The 19,831-nt window shown below is 40.0% G+C and overlaps 1 protein-coding gene across 2 annotated transcripts in view; it reads right to left on the reverse strand.

Moving 5' to 3' along the window:
• Window positions 1-280: 280 nt before the first annotated feature.
• The window catches only part of LOC140323345 (ligand-dependent nuclear receptor-interacting factor 1-like), a 22,797-nt gene continuing 3,246 nt past the window's right edge, over window positions 281-19,831 (reverse strand). For both annotated transcript variants that reach the window (XM_072400326.1, XM_072400335.1), the window contains exons 3-5: window positions 16,002-17,322; window positions 2,832-3,011; window positions 281-1,075 (exon numbers count right to left, since the gene is read on the reverse strand). In XM_072400326.1, coding sequence (XP_072256427.1) covers window positions 572-1,075; window positions 2,832-3,011; window positions 16,002-17,322 — 2,005 coding nt within the window. In that variant the 3' untranslated portion in view covers window positions 281-571. The remainder of the gene's footprint in view (window positions 1,076-2,831; window positions 3,012-16,001; window positions 17,323-19,831) is intronic.

The raw sequence follows: 19,831 nt of genomic DNA on the forward strand, positions 1-19,831 counted from the left end.
CAGACATCTAAACAATAACTTTATAGTGACAGAGAATACTCACTTAAAGAAAGGTACCAGCTATAGGAAAATCCCAGGTATCAAGGGGTTCTCGCATTGGGTCCAGTTTAATAAAGCTCTCCAAGAGGGTCTGGGGAGAACACTGCTCCAGGAACCTACCCAGAAGAATGGTGACATGACCGGCAAACTACAAGACAGGGCAACGTAACTATAAACATTTTTTCTCTATTCAAGAACAACTTACGCCTACAAAAGAGGATTTAGGAAAGGGGAGGGGAGCCAGACTGCACAAAAGCTTTTATTTTGATTGAAATGTTCACTTTGAGAAAAGTTTAGACACTGAGCTGTGATGCTAAATAGCAAAAATGGATTTTTGGGTTTATTTACCACTTTTAAGTAACTGTGCCAATAATGGTAGCCTTTGCATGGGGCTCATCATGGCTGACTCGCTATAAGTGCAAACATCTATAAACTGAAAATATTAATCCAGCTGCTATTAGACTGGTGCTAAATAAATTTAAGAAGCAATAAGACAGTTTTTGTGGTGCTCTCTGACAATTTGTTACAGCTGTTATGACCACTTCTGTCGTCTTAAGGCCTCAAGAGCCTGCTCCCGTTCTTTTAATACTGCCTTCAGACGCTGGATTTTTTCATCCTTGGTAGTTTCATCAGGATACACAGATGACTCGATGTGAAACCTTTGTCTCGGCAGAGAGGCTTCATTAATAGATCCTGTGATAACTTGTTCAACGTAGAAGGAATCCTGTGAAGGATCTGTATATGCTTCTGGACCACTGTTTTGGGCTAAAAGTGAAGTGCTCGAATTTTCCTGGCCTGTGTTTGTTGCAGTCAATGCCATGGAACTTAATAACCTTTCTCCAGACGTTGTAGCGTGTTTGATGTTGGACGTGCCAGGTAGGGTTGTTGTAGAAGATAACCTCGAGTAATTTCCAGATGGGTCTTCAGTAACTACCTCCATATTGGGATCAAAACTGTCTGTACTTTTTCTCTTCTTTGAGATTTTGGATGTTTCTGAACAATCTGATTTTCTTTTATCCTGACTTTTACTATAAACCTGATAAAAGCATAAATGTTCAGTTACAAAACACAGAAAACAACATACATCTAGGTACAACAGTATGACATAAAAATGACTAGCCACATGAGAATATAGACCAAAAGAAACCAAAATGACCATCAGCAGCATAGTGTGATAGATGTGTGTAAAAACTGCTTGCCATATTCTGCAGCCTGATAACTCCGTGTTCAAACCTTCATAGCTCCTAAACTATTTGTCGTAATTACTTTTCAGTGGTGATATTTTCAGGGTGGAAAGGTTATGCTCATAGCTTTTTGTGCCCCAGAAGATTACTACTCTTGCCTCAAAAAAGTATTCTTGGGAATATGATCCTAGGGTAAGTCCAAACAAAAATATATTCTTTCATAATGCTTCAAAGACCGAAGGCTCTTTCTAGGTGCAAAATCTGCAGACTATTATTATTAATATTTTAATTATTAATAATAATAAACAGCAATAAACAGTACCAGCATTCTAGAAGTCCTACACAAGGGTGTGGAATAAAGGGCAAAGCATAAAACAACCAGAGAGAGTGGGGGAGCCCTTCCCAGCTGTGGACTGTCCCTGGGCCATGGAATCAAGTATGTGGCAACTGCATAGCAGTAAACTCTTTTAAAGGCTCAGAGTATGGGGCAGGGTCCTAATTACTCAAAAAACCCTGGCGGCTGATGATACTGTGGGCAGCAGCAGCAATGAATATTGGTGTTCCATGTGACTTGCTACAGCAGAAACAGAAGCAGCAGGGAGATGTTTCTCCAATGCTAAACAGTGGGAAGAAAATGTGGCATGCAAGCAATACTGTATCCTGTGGATGATGTCAGCGATCAGTCCCACAGCGGTAACCCTTCCATAATGAAAGCTACAGGAAAACTAGATTTTTAGGGAACCAAACAACATAATAGTCTGGTAGTTCCTGTCACTTGACCCAACATGCCTATTAACAGTGCAGAGACAATGCTCAGAAAATGGAATGCTCTCCACAGCTAATTTATTTTAAAGAATAAAGTCTAGAAAGTGATGTACATGAAACCCAGTCCACTGGCTATGCATCTTCTAACTGAAATGACCTTTTTAGCAACGTCTGAGTGCAACATTAGGTCACAAACTGTGCCCAGACAGCGGCAAATTGAGAGATCATCAATGTACATTATTCTTTATATTTAAGAAAATCAGCGAGAGATGATAAAAGATGTTTCTCATCCTAGAACAGAAGTCAAAATTCTCCTGTAGGCAACAATATGACCCAAAGGTACAAGATTTCCAGCGCCCCAACAATGAGAAATAAATAGTTAACCAACATTTTTGTTTTACAAGGTCTCTACGGACACTGTTAGCAGCCTTCATTTACACAAAAAACACACCAGGTGTTATTTATAGTTGGTTACCTGGCTCCTGCAACCTGTTCTAATCCAGGGTAAAATAACTAAACAATACTGTAAAAATATATTTATAGATAAGTAGATGTAAACCCAATAGCTAATTTATAGATGCTTTAATAGTTTTGTAATTTTGCAGATTTCATAAAAACAGATTCTGATGATAAAAACACACATTGGTACATGATACACAATGCAGAGCAAATAAAATGTCATCTAGTTAAGAGTGACATCTACTAACAGAAGCAGTAGCAAAGAAGGATAAAAAAGTTATATATTAGTTAGGCATCAGCTGTAAATGTTTAAGCAAACAGATTCTGATAAAATGTAGCTTTATGAAATGTGTATATAGACAATGAAAAAGGAGTTGTACTAACCACCATGTCTTTGTTAGGACTTCCAGAATCAGATTTGCTCTTAGAATGGAGTACAGGAATCCTGCTAAGAATGATCTTCTCCTGCTTGAAAAGGCCAAATTTAGCCCTCAGGGTTTGGTCGCTTATGTGGGTCATGGGTGCATCTGTGCTCTTGGTCATTTCTGCTTTCTTGTCCTTGGCCTTCAAATTTAAAATGAAGACATATGTTGTGATTAAATGATAAACTATGGGATATGAATAAAACATGAGCATTTAATTGATGAGGGTGGAGGGATCCCAGTCACCCTTTAAATGCACAAAATGTCATACCAAATCAGGTAGAAGCATCAAACCTGTCATTTTGCAGAGGATATTGGTTCGTTTTAGTATACAAGTAACCCCTGTGTCTGCACTCAGTTTTCACTTAACACACACAAACTTGTATAAACCTTGCAGTATTCAGGGATATATGAAGGTTGTCTCTGCTCACCCCTGACTGAAAATGCCGGCTTTAATACTTTATACTGCTTCTGATTTTCTTGCAGCTCGTAAAATTTAATTTATTAGAAATATAAACTTTAAAAAAAAAACTGTGGGAGATATTTTGCAACTTGGAGTCACTTGGATGATTCTATCATTAAATGTAAATTTAATAGAGAACAAATCAGCATTACCAAGTTACATTCAGAAAACTAAAATATTTTAAAAAAATGCTGTTTCAAAGTACCCAAGTTTAGGTCAAATAGTCCCCAATGATTCATTCAGAATAGACCCAGATCTATGAATACAAGTGTCTCTGGCAACAAAGAAAAAGGTGGCAGCATGTATGCAAATGTTGCAAGTAAGGTAGTAGATAACAAGAGCAGTATAAAATTTTTTATTACGTTACAATAAAACTACAATTTCCAATTGCCTCCCATTTAAAAACATGCTGCAGTCTTTAAATATATGCGTCTGCATTGACAGTTTTTATTTATTCCCCCCCGCAAAGTTCACAATTTCTAGCTGCTTGTGCTGTGTTAATGAGGCTGCAATGTTCCTGAATTCAGAGTTGTCATTCTTATATAAGCTGTAGCTGCCATTTCTGGACTCATTGTAAAGAACGTCACATACCTGGAAGTAAATCTGGTCTTTTGGTTTCAGTAGTTTCAATCACACCTGATACAAGCATGCTACAATTAGCTGAATGAACACCTGGCCTGTATAATTTATTCTGGGTCAGCGATTCAAAAGGTAAAAAAATAAGGCAGTAAATTATCCCAAGTTAATTTTACAGAGCTTTCACTTGTTTAGAATTTCTGTGGTCACAATCACACAAACCTGTTTGCAAATAGGTAAATAATTAGGGACTTCCTAATTTGCACTTGATCAGTCTTTAATTCTGCATGCAGCTTGCTTGTTAAACCCACCTCAATGTCTTTTGCAAAGTAGAGACAGGTGAGTTTTGAATTCTCATACAGGGCTATTGCAATGCAAACCCTGCTTGAAGCAAAGGACAAATTCAGGTTAGAAAGAAATCACCTTCTGGTCCAATGCACCCATTGGTAAATTCAAAATGATCACAGAAGCATCTCAAACTGATGCCATTGATATAAATCCAAAGCCCATAGACAGACCCTAAATTATATTCAACTCATTTAATGTTTTTACCTATTGATACAATTATAGCAAACAGAATGTTATGGCTTTTCATTAGAATACACTTAATCAGTTTGAACTTGACTTCAGTACTACAGCGTGGGTGGTCATACCCTTAGATGCATTTTCGGTACACAGGATGCCCTAAATTTGCTGATGTATCTGCCCATGTTTTGTTACTTCTCAGAGGTGCCCGAAGACATTCATGAGCAGACTATACTAAACCCATCATTGGTGTCCCTTCTCTTTCTCTACACCATTCCCTGCAACATGGAGGCATTGGTGAGCAATGCTAGGAAAGCTATAGAAGGCAGACATTCTGTAAGTGAGGATTTGAGTAAACAACAGTGAGAAGTAGAAGTCTGACCAGTATCATATGGGTATTTTCTGAAATGTGTAGCACGATTGGGATGAATGCTTTACAGGTATGTAACATGGCAGTTGGCTTCACTGGTAAAGGGAAATGTGATACTGTATCCATAGCTAGCTAAGTCCATCACTGATTTACAAAATGAGGATTAATGAACCATATTAGAACTTTGATTGATAACAGCAATATCTATTTATGTTGATGACAAAAAGCTGTAAACAGAAAATCTATATTCCTGTTAATCATAAATCTATGTTTATTTGTAAAAAAAAATAGTCAAAGATTCTAATAAAAAAATATGTGGATTGAAGAATAAAAGCAGGGGAGTTGAAAAATAATAAAATAAAAATGTATTTACATTTTTCAAAAGGCACTGCATTTTGCCAGTGCTGTAGATGCGAACGTTGGTTTACAGATTCTAGATCACTTCCATATTACCCCCCTAGCAGTATTCCCGAGTGTGACGGGGTGGATATACCATGCAAAAGTGGTAATCCCAAGTCCACACTGGGGGTTGCTTTAAACTTAAAAAAAAAAAAACACTTACCTGGCGTCCCCCCTCGTGCTGCTGGTCCCGCAGGTCCTGGGGACACGTCCTCTTCGATCTGCAGCCGGCAAATACAGAGATGATCTCCGGGGTTTCCCGGTGACATTGGTGCATGCGTCAGTGGGGGCAGGAGGAGCGTCAGTGTTTTTCTATTTAAAGTTTATTATTAAATTTAATAAATATTGGGACATATTTTGGTGAATTATGCCTAAGGATTATAGCCTACATTGTAAAATAAATTTCTATTACCAAAAAAAATGTAATGATTTTTGCATGGAAATATGGAGAGAATTAGACCACTAGGGGGGTTAAAGTCAGGAATCGGTAAGGTAATGCCACCTGCCTTCTATGCAGATCTGGACAAAAGGGCCCTGACCCACAAATAACCTTTAAACTGCAATGCGAAAGGGATTATGTTTTAAAAGAGCTCCAGTGTGAAGGAAGGAGCTGAAACTGATCTCTCATAAAGGAATTGTCTTTTTTCAGTGGTCATCATAGATGTCAAAATAAAAATACTTAAGGAAAGGTAGCAAACAGAATCAATTTAAGACTAGTGGAAAAAAAGTTTTGAAAAAAGCATTTTATACAACTTACAGTACGTACTTATGTGCATATGCTTATTTATATTTGCATGTGTCTAAAATGGATTTGAAACTCATAAGTGTATTAATTATTGTTCTCAAACACTAGGAGAAACATTTGTGAAGGACTGGAAAAAGTAGAAAGTATTCAGGCCCACATTACTTTTTTTTTCAGTTTTGCTATATTGCAGCCTGATGGTAGAATTGTTTAAATTCTTCTTTTTTACTTCCCAGTCCATGCTGCTGAAAAACACCTCCACAGTATGATGCTGCCACCACCATGCTTCACTGTTGGGATGGTATTGGGCAGGTGATGAGCGGTGCCTGGTTTCCCCCAGACATAGTGTTTGAAATTGAGACCAAACAGTTCAATCTTGGTTTAATCTGGTTTTGCATTGAGAAGAGCCTTCCCTATAGCCACTCTGCCATAAAGCCCAGATCGATAGAGGCCGCAGTTCTAGTTGTCCTTCTACAACTTGATCCCATCGCCACACAGGATCTCTGAAGCTCAGTCAGAGTGATCATTGGGTTCTTGGTCACCTCTCTCACTAAGGTCCTTCTCCCTCCCTTGGTGAGGCCTCCAGCTCTTGGAATTCTGGTTGTGACACATTTCTTCTATTTGAGAATTATGGAGGCCACTGTGCTCTGGGGAACCTTTAGTGCTGTAGAAATGTTTTTGTAACCTTCCTCAGGTTCCTGTGCTTTGTAACAGTCCTGTCTCTGACCTCTGCAGGCCATTTCTGTGACCACATGGCTTGTTTTTTGCTGATTGTCAGTTATGAGGCTTCTATAGAGGGGTTGAGCGTTCCCAAATCATGTCCAATCAATTTACCACAGCTGGACTAGAGTCTAATGTGAACATTTTTTATGCTGAGGTGATTTTGTAAACATATTTATGTGAAATGTACTGACCTGATTTTATATTTTGGATCTGTTGATCCCCTTTTATGAAAAAAACACACACAATGGTCTCTGAAATAACCTGCAACTGACAAATGTAATCGACCTGGCGGTACTATATGCAGACGGGGCAACTGATCAACTAATATCAACAGCTTCAAGACAGCTCATCCCCTTGGCAATTCCCAATAGTGCAATAATTATGGGAGACCTTGAGCTGTAACCATCTTCTGTGAGGAGTACCCATCTAGGAAAGAGTTATTAAGTTCTTTAAGATCCTTGGGACCCTTCAACCACAGATCCATTGGGGCTTGGGTAAGCCACTTGATCTCTTCTTAGGTCACATGAAACCACAAGCCACTTGATTGACTTGCTCTTTCCTTTGGTCTGGACTCACCAGACTGGTAATCTAAAGATGCTGTAAGTGACTCTGCTCATTCCCCCATGCTCCTCTGTAGGTTTCCAAGCAAACCATTTTTTCTGAAATCTACGAATTACGGGCATTACTTATCACAGCTAACACAGAGCACCCAATTACCAAAATGAAGGCCAGCCACCAAGTGGCCTTAAGTTAAGTAAAACAGTGTATACATACTTGTCACTTTATCTCTCTTGAATAATATTACAGAGGGGTGGCCAGGCTTTTCACATTGAAGCTGTAATAACACAGGCCTACAAACTTCAATGATTCGAAAAATGTCTTTCTATATTTCAACTGTACCTTATGTTTCTTGGGCTCCGAATTCCATTATTTCCTTTTATTTATCAATTACAGGTTTTCCCACAAAATGCAAAGAAAAAAATCCAGTAAAAATGATCCTATCACGTGTGGGTGTCTCAGTTCTGCAGGGTGTGATGGTGCGCCCTCTGTCACCAGTCCAGTTGGCAGAGACGTGCACAAGGCTCAGAAACTAAGTAGCTGCCCGGTCTTCACCAGAGGATCTAGAGGTATAGAGAGAGTGTTGGGCTATGGACAACTGCCAGGTTGCGGCCCCCATGCACGCAGAGGCAGGTGACTGCTGACAGGCAGGAATTAGGCATTGTACCAGAACGAGGGACAAAGAGTAGTCAGACAAGCCAGGAGGTTAGGACAGGCAGGGATCAGGAGTAGTCAAGGTCAAGCCGAGGTCAATACACAAATAATCAGGAACAACAGGGACCTGGAAGCAGAGTCAAATGAACTCCTTGGTCAGGCAACTTCTTGTTGCCAGTCACTTCCTTATAAAGGGAGGATCAGGTGATGGATAGAAGCCATGTGACCTGCTGGCACCTTTTTCCTACCACCAAGGAGAGTGCAGGAGTCGAGAGGTAGATGATGTTCACATCTCCACCAGCAAGGGGCACGCGTCAGTGGAACACTCTAGTCCTCTAAGGTAAGGAAGCAGCTGACTGGGGGTCACATGATCTGGACCAGGAAGTGAGCTGAGGAGAAGATCCCTGAGCAGAGATGGTACAGGCAGCAGGGGAGTGCAAGGTGGGTGACACTGAAGGGATTACAGATCTCCTGGTCCTGCGGGGATCTGTGACAGTACCCCCTTCTTACAGGAGGGGGGAGTACAACCCCTTCTGGCCCGGTCCCCCTCAGATTTGTTGGGGATCCATAAATTAAAGCTCTTGAGGAGAAAAGGAGCATGAAGATCCTTTCGAGGGAGCCAGGAACAGTCCTCAGGGTGGTAGCTCTTCCAATGGACTAGGTGCTGTAATGAACCCTGGACCAGTCTGGAGTCTAGCATCTGCTCGATCTCGTATTCTTCTTCTGAGGCAGCAAAAACAGGGCCAGGAGGTTTAATCTTCTTGGAAAATCTATTAAAAATGACTGGCATGAGAAGTGATACATAGAAGGAATTGTGAATCTTCAAGGATGGAGGTAGTTTTACATTGTAAATGACTAGATTGATTTGTGACAAAACTGAAAAAGGGCCAATGAAGCGAGGAGCAGGCTTGGGAGATGGCATTGGCAGCCAAATATACTTGGATATCCATACTTTGTCCCCTGGAAAAAACTGAGTGTAGGAGTTCTCTTCTTATCAGCCCATTTCTTGTAGCGTACAAAAGAGCTTTGCAAACCTCACTCTTGAACCTTCCTCTAAAACTTGATAAATGCGGTCAGCGGTAGTAGCTGCAGTAGTTATGTCAGGAAAAGTTGGGTCTGAACCCAGGGAGCCTGGGGTGATGACCAGAGACAATTAAGAAGGGGCTCTTACCCATGGATTTGTTGAAGCGGTTGCTGTGGTCCAGTTAAGCCCAAAGCAGAAGATCAGACCAGTTGTCTTGCTGGGAGCTGACCTTAATGCGGAGATACTGTTACTGGGACTGATTTATTCACTCCGTTAGCCCATTAGACTGAGGATGGTAGGCAGACAAAAAGTCCAATTTGATCTCCAATAGTCGACATAGGGATTCCCAGAAGCGGGATGTGAATTGGACCCCCGGATCCAACACAATGTGAGATGGTAATGCGTGCAGAGGAATGACTTCTTTAAGGGAAGATCTTTGCCAAGATGGGAGCAGAGGGAAGACTAGGTAGAGGGATAAAATAGGCTATTTATGAGAACCTATCCACCACTACCCAAATAGTGTTAAACTCATTAGAGGATGGAAGATCTGTTATAAAGTCCATACGAATCCACGGTTGTCCAGGAACTGGGAGTGGCTGTAAAGGACCGGAGGAGGATCTGCAAGTGTGCCGGGCACACTCGGTGCAAGCAGCCACAAACTCATTCCTGTCTTAGAATTGGCCACCAGTATTTGCAGCTGATTAGCTCCAAGGTTTTGTTTTGCCCGTGGTGACCAGCAAACCTGGAGGAATGTCTCCAATAAAAGATCAAAGGGCGCTGGCCCTTTTTAACATTCCACTTCCCTGGAGGGATCTGGTCCAGCCAGACTGGGGCCAGGGGCAAGATTTGAGCAGGGTCAATGATGAAGGTTGGTTCAGGGTCCTCCTTTTCAAAGGAACAGGACAGGGCATCCGCTTTAATATTTTTTGAGCTTGGGCGATAGGTGAGCAGAAAAACAAATCTGGGGAAGAAGAGCACTCATTGGGCTTGGTGGGGGTTCAAGCACTGAGCAGTCTGTATATGCTGCAGATTATTGTGAGCTCCTTCTAACAAGTGGTGCCATTCCTCTAGGGCAAGCTTAACTGCGGGTAATTTACGGTCTCCAATGGAGTAGTTCCTCTCAGAGGGGGAGAACTTCTTCCAGAAGAAACCACAGGATCTCGGCTTGCCTGAAGCATTCTTCTGTGATAAGATTGCCCCAACTCTGACAGAAGAAGCATCCACTTCCAAAAAGAAGGACTGAGAGGTGTCAGGGCGAACCAAGGACCAGGAGCTGATGCAAAGGCCTTTTTTCAGTGGTTGAAAGGCCTGGAGAGCTTCCAGTGACCAGACCTTACAATTGCTCCTCTTCTTGGTAAAATAAGTAATTGGGGCAAATTATGTAGAATAGTTTTTAATGAATTGACGATAAAATTTTGCAAAGCCAAGAAACTTAATTGGTTTTAACCCTAGTGGTCTGCTGAGATGATAAAATAGGGCCTCAAGAGAGCTCAAACTGGTATTTCTCCAACATGGCATAAAGTCTATTTTCCCGAAGCTGTTGCACGACTGTCTTGAACAGTCACAGTGGGTATGCAAATCCTTGGAGTAAACCAGAATGTCATCCAGATAGTCAACCATACAAATAGGAGATCTCGGAAAATATGGTTTCCAAAATTCAAAAAAACTGCTGGTGCGTTACAGAGCCCGAATGGCATTACCAAATATTCGCAATGTCCATCCCGGGTGCTCAAGGCAGTTTTCCATTCGTCTCCAATACGAATGCGCATCAGATTTTGATTGTTTTTGTTAAAAATGACTGCAAATCCCCAGTATGGTCTTGATAAGCCAGGCAGCGGGGAAGCAGCAGAAGAGCAGATTTGCTGGACAGGAAGTAGCCTGGGAAGACAAACCTGGAAGCAGGTGGTACTCCATAAAAAGTATGTCTCTTGAAATTCATTCAATTACCAGAGCATGTTTGCGGAGCCAGGGCAACCTGAGCAGGACAGGATGAACTGCTCTAGGGATGACAAGGAGATGGTTTTAGTGTGTAAATCGCAGAGCTTCATAGAAGGTGATACAGTGGCATGCTGAATACTGCCGGGCAGGACTGTCCTATTCACCACAGTGACCACTAAAGGGTTTGATAGGGGGACCACCGGAATATTGTACCGTGACACCAGTTGTTGGTTTATACAATTTCTGTCAGTGCCGGAGTCCAAAAAAGCCTGGGACCAGAAACAGTGACCCTTGCTTGACATCTGTACACAAAACATAATCTTGGTAGGTGGAGAGAAAAAAGTTTTGCCTGGGGGACCCTCCCCTAATCTCCCTCGGCCCTGACTATTGGGGCCTTTTGTGGACAGTTAGACTTGAAGTGGCCTTCTCCAGCACAGTACATGCAAAGATTCTGGTCCCTGCAGTGAGCGCTTTCTTGAGACGGAGGAGGATTCTGGAAATTAGGAGCCAATTTTATAGGACGCTGGACTTTCTGAGTCTCCCGTGCTCGTTCCTGGAAACGAATGTGTACCCCAATACACAGGGATACCAGGTCATCGAGTGTAGACCGGAGGTCTCGAGCCTCAAGTTCATCTTTGATATGGCTTTCGAGGCCATGCCAGAACACAAAAGCTTTGTTATTCCTATTCAACTCTATTGCAAGTGTTTGAAATTTTACTGCATACTGGCCAACAGAGAGAGAGAGGCCTGATGTAGGTGCAGGATTTCTGATGCTGCTGAGGAGGCTGGCTAGGTTTGTAGAACAAGGTGGATCCTGTTCTAAATGAGTTCAACACCTTTCTGCAGGACTTTCGAAAGGTGTTGAACTCATTAAGAACAGGATCCACCTTGGGACAATGCCCACGCCAGGGCCTCCTGTCAGAAGGGAATTGAAATAGGCCACCTTGGATCGTTCTGTGGGGGAAGTTCCAGGGTTGCAACTCAAACTGGATTTGACATTAATAAATCCCCAACAGAGCTTGGGGTTGCCGAAGTAGGGAGGAGGAGTGGGGAACCCGGAGCGTGGAGTAGGGTGGCATGGAGGCTGGGACTGGTGCTGGATCTGTCACAGGAACAGCAGTTGCAGGAGCAAAGGTAGGGGACTGGTTAATGGCAGATTGGAGCTCATTTAGACATTCATCACACCTCCGGAGGAAGTCAACAACTTAAATCTGAAGAAACTCCTGTTTTTGAATTCGCTCACGCAAGTCCTGCATGGAATCAGGCAATGGAATGTCAACGGGGTACATGGCCTGAATTAACTGTCACAGTTTTGCTGGGCAGGATGGTGGACCCTCTGTGTCACCAGCCCAGTAGGCAGAGACATGCACAGGGTGCAGAGTCTAAGCAGCTGCCCGGTCTTTATTTCACATTTTGAGGACAAACATTCAAAAAAGAGCCAGTGAAAATTGAAACTAGAATAAAAGAGTACACATGTACTCAACAGCGTTTTTGCAGTCCTTTAATACTTCTAGGCTTCTCCTTTTATGTATTTTTTTCTCCAGTTTCTCACTGCAGCACCCAACAGTATTACCAGTAAGCAGTAAACAGTAGTAACAGTAAGCAATCGTACCAAAGTTCCACATGCCCGGTGTACCTTTCCATTTCTTTCATATCCTAATGGAATTGCTCACATTGATGTTCACTCATTGCACCCAAGTTCTCCGAGATATATTCCAAATGAAAGTGGAGGTTCTTCTAATTTTGTCAACATATTTTCAATGATGACCTCAAACTTTGGGTCTATATGGTTACCAAGGAATTTGGCAAACGAAAGCCAAACTACTTTTTTTCTTCTCATCCATTCTTGTCTCAAACTGTGCATCTTTCATCAGTTTGCAGATGTTGGGACCAACTAATACCCCCTCTTTGAACTTTGCCTCTGATAATGCTGGGAACATGTCTCCCAAATATTTTAAGCATTCGCCTTCTCTTGATAGAGCTTTCTTAAATAGCTTCATGATCCCAAGTTTGATGTGGAGGCAGAAGTACTTTCTTTGAGTCCAGGGGCCCTCACAATGTGCATGATTTATTAACATTCTTCAAGGCTGGAGAGGATACACTTTCATCAGTGAAGCTGGGTGATACAGCTAATCCGGAATGGATCGGCTCCCGGATTCAAAACATTTGCTAGCAAACTGCAAATGATTTTGAAGAGACCTATCTCAGTGGTTCCAATGCCACTCGCCTTCCCTTACAGAGTTAGCTTCTGTCCCATTCATGTAAAAAACGGATACTTGGTGTATCCTCCGTGCTGTTCTAAAAGCATAAAGATAGGACTTGTATCCCTGAATATACTCCAATTATGGTCCTTGTATTTCAACTGTGACAGAATTAAGCTTAAATTCTCTAACCACATTGGTACATTTAGTGTACTAAATGGTCAACGAGTATTGAGGCAAACTAATTGCCATTGTGAAAAAACACTGCCTTTAGGAATCAAAACAACTACGTAGAAGCGGCGGTTTGTGTGAAAACTTTAAGTGATGGGTAAAAATGGGATTGCTTGAAAGATTGCCTGTATGCAAACCTAATTTGAAAGGTTTGAAAATAGGATAAAGTTTGCAGACTTTGGTTGCTGACAAAGTGTCAGGTTTGTTGTGCTTGAAATAAAACTTGTTATTCTAGACAGTTGGGTCTTCGCATTGGAGGTAAGGAGAATAAGGTCCCGTTTTGCACTTTTAGGATTAATGCATTGGAGTAAAAGTATTGTTCAAATGGACGGGGGAAAATAAGTAATGGGAGAGGGGAACCCATGTTAAAATAGGAAGGTTATTCCAGGGGCGAGTCTCTAGCACCAACCTGGTAAGAGTGTGGGTCCTGGGATGGAAGGCTATTCCGTAATTTGAAGAGTTGGAATTGGATTGAAGAGTTTAGCTTCAAAAGGAGTGTTTAAGTCCTGAAGGAGGGAGAGAAAGAGGTCCATGTCCCCATCAGGGTCACAAATGTACTTTAAGGGGTCATGAAGGGAGCAGCATCAGCTCTAAGGTATAGGCAGCATTTTGGAGATACTCTTGGCCAAGCCATCAGCAACTTGATGTTTTGCCTTGTGGAGGGTGTAAGACTTTGGCACCTTGAATGGTTCACCACGTGACCTTGGTGTGCAGTGTAATTCAAGGTAGATTGTCATGGCTGTGCAGGAATAAACAGAAGATTGTCAAGAGCTACACTAGACGTAATCTGCCATCGGTCACGATGCATAGGTGCCCTTCTTAGCCTGATTTTGTTGCAAAGCCTTGTACAGTTGGTACATACAAATAAGTTCTGTATCTCTTAACAAGAGTACTGCCACTAACAGTATGTGGTTTGGCTCACTCTGCCTGAGCAAACTGCTTCAGCTGTGTCAGGTTTGAATGGTGCTTTCTTGAGACTTCCAATTTTTGCTCTTTCCAAAGATGTTGCATTGAAATGAAATCATGGCCACTTAAAAATACTCAAATGATTTGTTCTCTTCCATTTTTGGAGATTTTTTTCCATTTTAGTTAATGACCTGTGACCTGAGGCAGAAATTTCTACCACTGGGAAGTACAGTTTTCAAAGTCTTGAGATTTCATTGTTCCTATCACAGACTCAAATTAGTCTGTGTCAGACCCGGCAAAACAAACTTAAACATTACCAAGTCTTTTCCAGTTTTCACAGTAGTAATGGTGTTCTTCTTTCAAAGCTTCATTTTTTTAGTGTGAACACAGAGTAATTGTGACTTGCCAAAAAGCTTCAGTTTCTGTAAAAATTATATTCTAGAATCATTGTGCCTTGTCAATATGTATTTTAACAAAATCCAATCTGGTTTATTTTTATGTTTTTTTTTATAACAGTGGTATCTTTTTAAGTCTTCCCCACTGTCACTCAAAAGGTGGATGATGATGCTGAAGTTGATGCTGCAATATGACCTGATAGACCCCATTCTGGGGTCAATTGTCCTCTTGTAGCCACGTCTAGGGGAGATTGGGTATACTGTAGTCCCCTGGATCTCTGACTTAATTGCAACTGCTGTCACAAGAACATCAACTGCTTAAATATGGTCTTATAGTGTTTGCTTTTAATATGCTCTTTTATAACTTTCTTTTTATTTTCCTCAAACATTTTAGTAAAGCAACATTTTATCTCTTCACACTCACTTTGACAAAACGCACTATAATAATAAACTTTAAGTATAGAAACAAATTTGCCCACAATCATATGTGATGAATATGCAGGGTAAAACTTTAAACAAGAGATTGAGGTTACAGTTAAATACTAAGATAAACATGTCTATAGAGACAAAACATATAGGGAGGGACTAAGATGTCATTATAGTGGTATATGCCAATGTTTGTTTCTTTCCTAAAGGAGAAATAAAAGCTATATAAAAGAAAATAAGTACAGGTGTTCCTTGTTTTAGGACTTACCTGATACCGCCCACACTTATGTCTCCTCCAGGGAGTACACTGTACTGTCTTCCTCCTCCACATTCATCTCATTCCCCGGTTTGCAGACTGTCAGTGAGCAGGCGCTCCACGCTTGCACCACTGAAGACTGGGTCAATCCTATGCTGCTCACCTAATGATAAATTCGCTTAAGGACCAGGGTTCGGGAAGGGAACCTGGTCATTAAGTGAGGAGCACCTGTTCTCTGATAATACTAAAAATAATAATGATACCCGACTAAAATAAATATTTTTGTGAATTATTTGAAGTGCCTAAGATTGCTATGCTTAACGGTTTGTGCACGTATATAATATACAACCTTAGTTTTATAAACGTTCACACTGTTGCAGTACTTTGCATTGTGTTGCATGTCATTTTTTAAGGGCTGTCAACAAACCATCCGAAAGCAGAAACATACCATCCAAAAAGGGAATAGGAATATTATATATAAAGGAATATTGCACCCCCCCCCCCAAAAAAAAAAAAAGTGGAAGGAGTAGAAAATGATGTGGTTGTGGTAGTTAATGGAGGTGGTGACTGTAGATTGTGAAGTGTGACATGTGCACATATATAAATATATTTTTTTGTAATAGGAACTCCATACATTATACAAATCTTTTCAGTAAAAAAATGCTAATTAAGAATTTCAAGTATTGATGTTTTCCAACTAAAAATGCATTATTATGAAAAGAAAAAAAATAGTTTAAAATTGTACCTGATCATCTGTTCTGTGCGAACTACAACTCAGTGATGGCGAGGGAGTGAACAGCTTGGAAGAAGCGGTGTCTTTTGGCAGAAAGTTGGAAATGTTTTGAGGTTTTTGGATGCTTGCAGTAACATCTTCATCATCATCATCATCAATATAAATCACTTCAGATATATCTTTACTAGCTTTAGAAGGAGTAAAAGTTTTGGATTTTGCAGGACTGTTTGCATTAGGATGAACAAATTGAGAACTGTCAGAGTTTAATGTTTGTTTGGAGTTTGGAGAAGACAAACTATTTTTGGACAAAACAACTTCAACCACTTTATTAGCTAGATCTTTTCCTTGTTCCACATGTATTGGTGCTGCAGCAGAAGATTCTTGTTTGATATGGACTGGGCTTTTAAGTACAGTTCCTTGTTTTGCTAAAATGTAAATTTTATTGTTGCGCATTATGCCTTTCATTTTTGTTACATTTGAACCAGTGGAACTTGGCAAATGCAGTTCCTCAGTCTTTAGTTCTGGCATAACAGTTAATACCTGTGATGTTGTGTCACTAGTTGACTTTACTGGAACAATACAAGCTTTGGACTCCTTGTTTTCTTGAACGATCCACTTTAATGGTCCTTGAAGTACAGCTGTACTAGGATTTACACTTGGTAGAAGTATTGGAGAAGATTGTTTGATGGTTGTCATCGACTTATTGGGATTGGAGGAGGTTGGAGGTGTCTTCACAGTATTCACAGGAGATACATATATAAGAGAGGGAATTGTGGGGGTATTAATACTTGTGTTAGGTGGTAGAAATCTTTGCTGAAGTGAGAAAGGAGCAGAAGAAGCAGGGGTGGATTTCACTTCTGTATTGGGTATTTGTCCGGGCTGAAAAAATGGCATTGTTTTCAAAGGAACAGATGCAGGTTTTGTATTCATTATTATGAAAGACTGGGGTCCTGTTTGAGAGTTCGATGGCAAACTCAGCTGAGGTTTTTCCAGAAAAACAGTAGTATTTTGGTGAGCTGGAAGCTTTTTATCAACACGTATGGTTTTTGAAGCATCCGCAGGGTTTTTCTGGGTTGTGATGATGTAATTTGCTGAACCAAGTTGCTGTACCAGTTGTGCATTTACTGGGCATGGTAAAGTAACATTTGAAACTGCTGAAGGCAGAGACAACCTAACAGGTTGTGCTACATTCAGCACTGGTGTGTTAGGCATGAAAGAAGAAGGAAACACTTGAACTGGGTTATCCTTTGCATTTAATACTGGAATGAGTTGCAGAACATTTCTTTCTTGTACTCCTGGGTTTTGAACAACTTGATACATGCACCCTGTAAGGCTGAAGTAAAACCAAGGATTTACTAAACTTTAAGTTACAAAATTTGTCACAATTGTAGCGATGGAATGCAAATTGTAAGCTATACTCAAGGCAAAAAGGATTACGTACAAATATGGGGGCTGCAGTGTAGGAAATGCTGCATTTAAGTACCACATCCATCCTATTACAGTAAACTTTAGTGTAATATCTTTGATACTCCTTTTTTTGCCTTTGATGAGCATGTTTCTTTGTTAGTATATAAACACTACAGCACATTGGATCATTGTGCCAATTCTCCAATCCATAAATTAGGATGTCCTGTACATAGGATTGCAAGATGTTAATACTAAGTTACATTCAGGTATTCCTAGAACTTGCATTATTAATTGCTTGGAAGGATGGATTGTAAAATACAAAGCTGCATCTATTTGTATCTTTTATTTGTGCCTGGAGTTCATCTTTGATATGTGAATAGTTGGACTGGTTTTACAATGTTTTTTCCCTGAAGTAACATAGCATTTTTTACTTCTGTAGTAAAATTGATATTGGAAACTATTCAACCTATATATGGTCTGAGAACAATGTCATAATACAATCAATAAACATTTTGTGTATGCAAAGATTGACACTTAAATTTAGGTTTTTAAAATAAGGGTTTAATAATAATTTTATAATAACTGATGAATGGAAATTTATACACAATTGTTTGACTAAGAATGAGAAAATTATTTAAATATTTTCTTTAAAATCATATAGCTATTGCAATATTTACACTATGGCCTGGTTTTGTGCTGGACTAACTAACCCAATCAGAATTTTAAAGGCTGTAAACACCAGTATGGGTGTAAAATATTCTGCCTTTTGGATTGTTTTTTCCTAGTACATAACTACCTAAATTTGGAGCAGAGATGATTGATACCTTCTACACACCAAACAATTACTTTAGGAGGAGATTCATAAAATGTAGTTTTGATTGGGATTTACAAACGAATTCAATGCCTGATATGAAATGAACTGATATAAAAGAGGAAAATTGGTTGGTTACTATCAGTTGGAAGTAAATGTTACTTCGGGTTAACTTCACATTCAATTGTTTTATCAGATCCAACATGCTGAAGTAAAGAAAATCTGTCTTGCGACTGTTTAAGTACCTCTGCAATTATAAAGAGTTCCAAACCAATATATACAAGTTCTAAAATAAAAGAGCTCTTTTCACTGCATGATCATCATCTTTTCTCTTGTTACTGCATGAAAGAAAAGCAACAGAGTTTTCTCTGTGTTTAATTTTCTAAAACGTAAAGGTCTCTTTATAATAGCACTACTTAATTTAGATCAGTTTTGGATTTGATAAAATATTCAAAAACAATGTGAATCTGAAGTAAAAATCTACACTGCAGAAATTATTGTTACCTATAAATTATCTGTAGCTCTAACATTTTTAAACAGATCTGGGACAGCAGGATCTCCTTTGAAGGACCAATTGAAAGTATCCACTTCCTTTGGAGAATTTCTGAATCAGAACTGTTTATTTAAAATCCTGAAATTAGTCTACAATATCCGACATCTCATTAAAATGTTTGCTTTCCTTTAAATGTTGTGTTTCCTTCAGTCCAAACCTTGAAATTGCAAAATATGTGCAAACCTGCTGCTCCATCCTCATCCTCTTTATTATTCAGAGTGTTATGTGTTTCCCTGTGGCCATTATCTCCTAATGTTGACTTCAGAAAGCTCATTTTTGCCCTACCAGGATCTCTCAAAATGTCCTACAAAGTGTGAGAAAACAGGTGCAAGATTTCAATGCCAAAGGTTTTTATATGACAACATGCTCAAGAAAAACTTTGCTGACCTCATCATTTTAACTTTAGCCCCTGTGGGAAAAGGAGTTGTCTTTTAAAATGTTAGACCAACGTCCTATCCCCCATTACAAGTAGCAAAATCTTAAATCATAAAATATAAATGTCCAAAACAAAGAGAAAGGGATAGATAGCTTTTTTTATTAATGAATAATGAGTCTTTACTTCATATGCGTTTGTTACAGATTCCCAACTGGATAAAGCACAACTATGCTAAGTAGACAGGTATAACATGAGGTGAACCAATGTTACATATCACATTGGATTATTATTATTATTATCATGAATGGTCAATAAGAGTTGTCTTGTTTCCCGACACGTTTCCCCTCAGGGGATTCAGAGACTCAAATTGGTAGGTAGGTAGGTTGTTGATCATGATAGTGATATGAGTGAGGAGGTTGTTACTCTCAGTGGTTAAGTATAAATTTAGAGGGTGGCTGGGTATAGTCCACTTTTGTATTGATCTATTGTGTTTTAAATTATCTTGGAGCTAGTTAGTTTTCTGGTTGGTATATTGGAAGTCGTTATTAGGTAGATGATCAAACACTGCCTAATGCAGGCATCCAGTCCTTTTCATTTTTTACCAACCATATATCATCATTGATTTTACCCCCATTATCCTATTTCAAAGAGATAATTTGGAAACCCCACTTCTCTTTTCTCTCTCTACCTAATAG

Source organism: Pyxicephalus adspersus, chromosome 1, assembly GCF_032062135.1.
Source record: "Pyxicephalus adspersus chromosome 1, UCB_Pads_2.0, whole genome shotgun sequence".
NCBI classification, from domain to species: domain Eukaryota; kingdom Metazoa; phylum Chordata; class Amphibia; order Anura; family Pyxicephalidae; genus Pyxicephalus; species Pyxicephalus adspersus.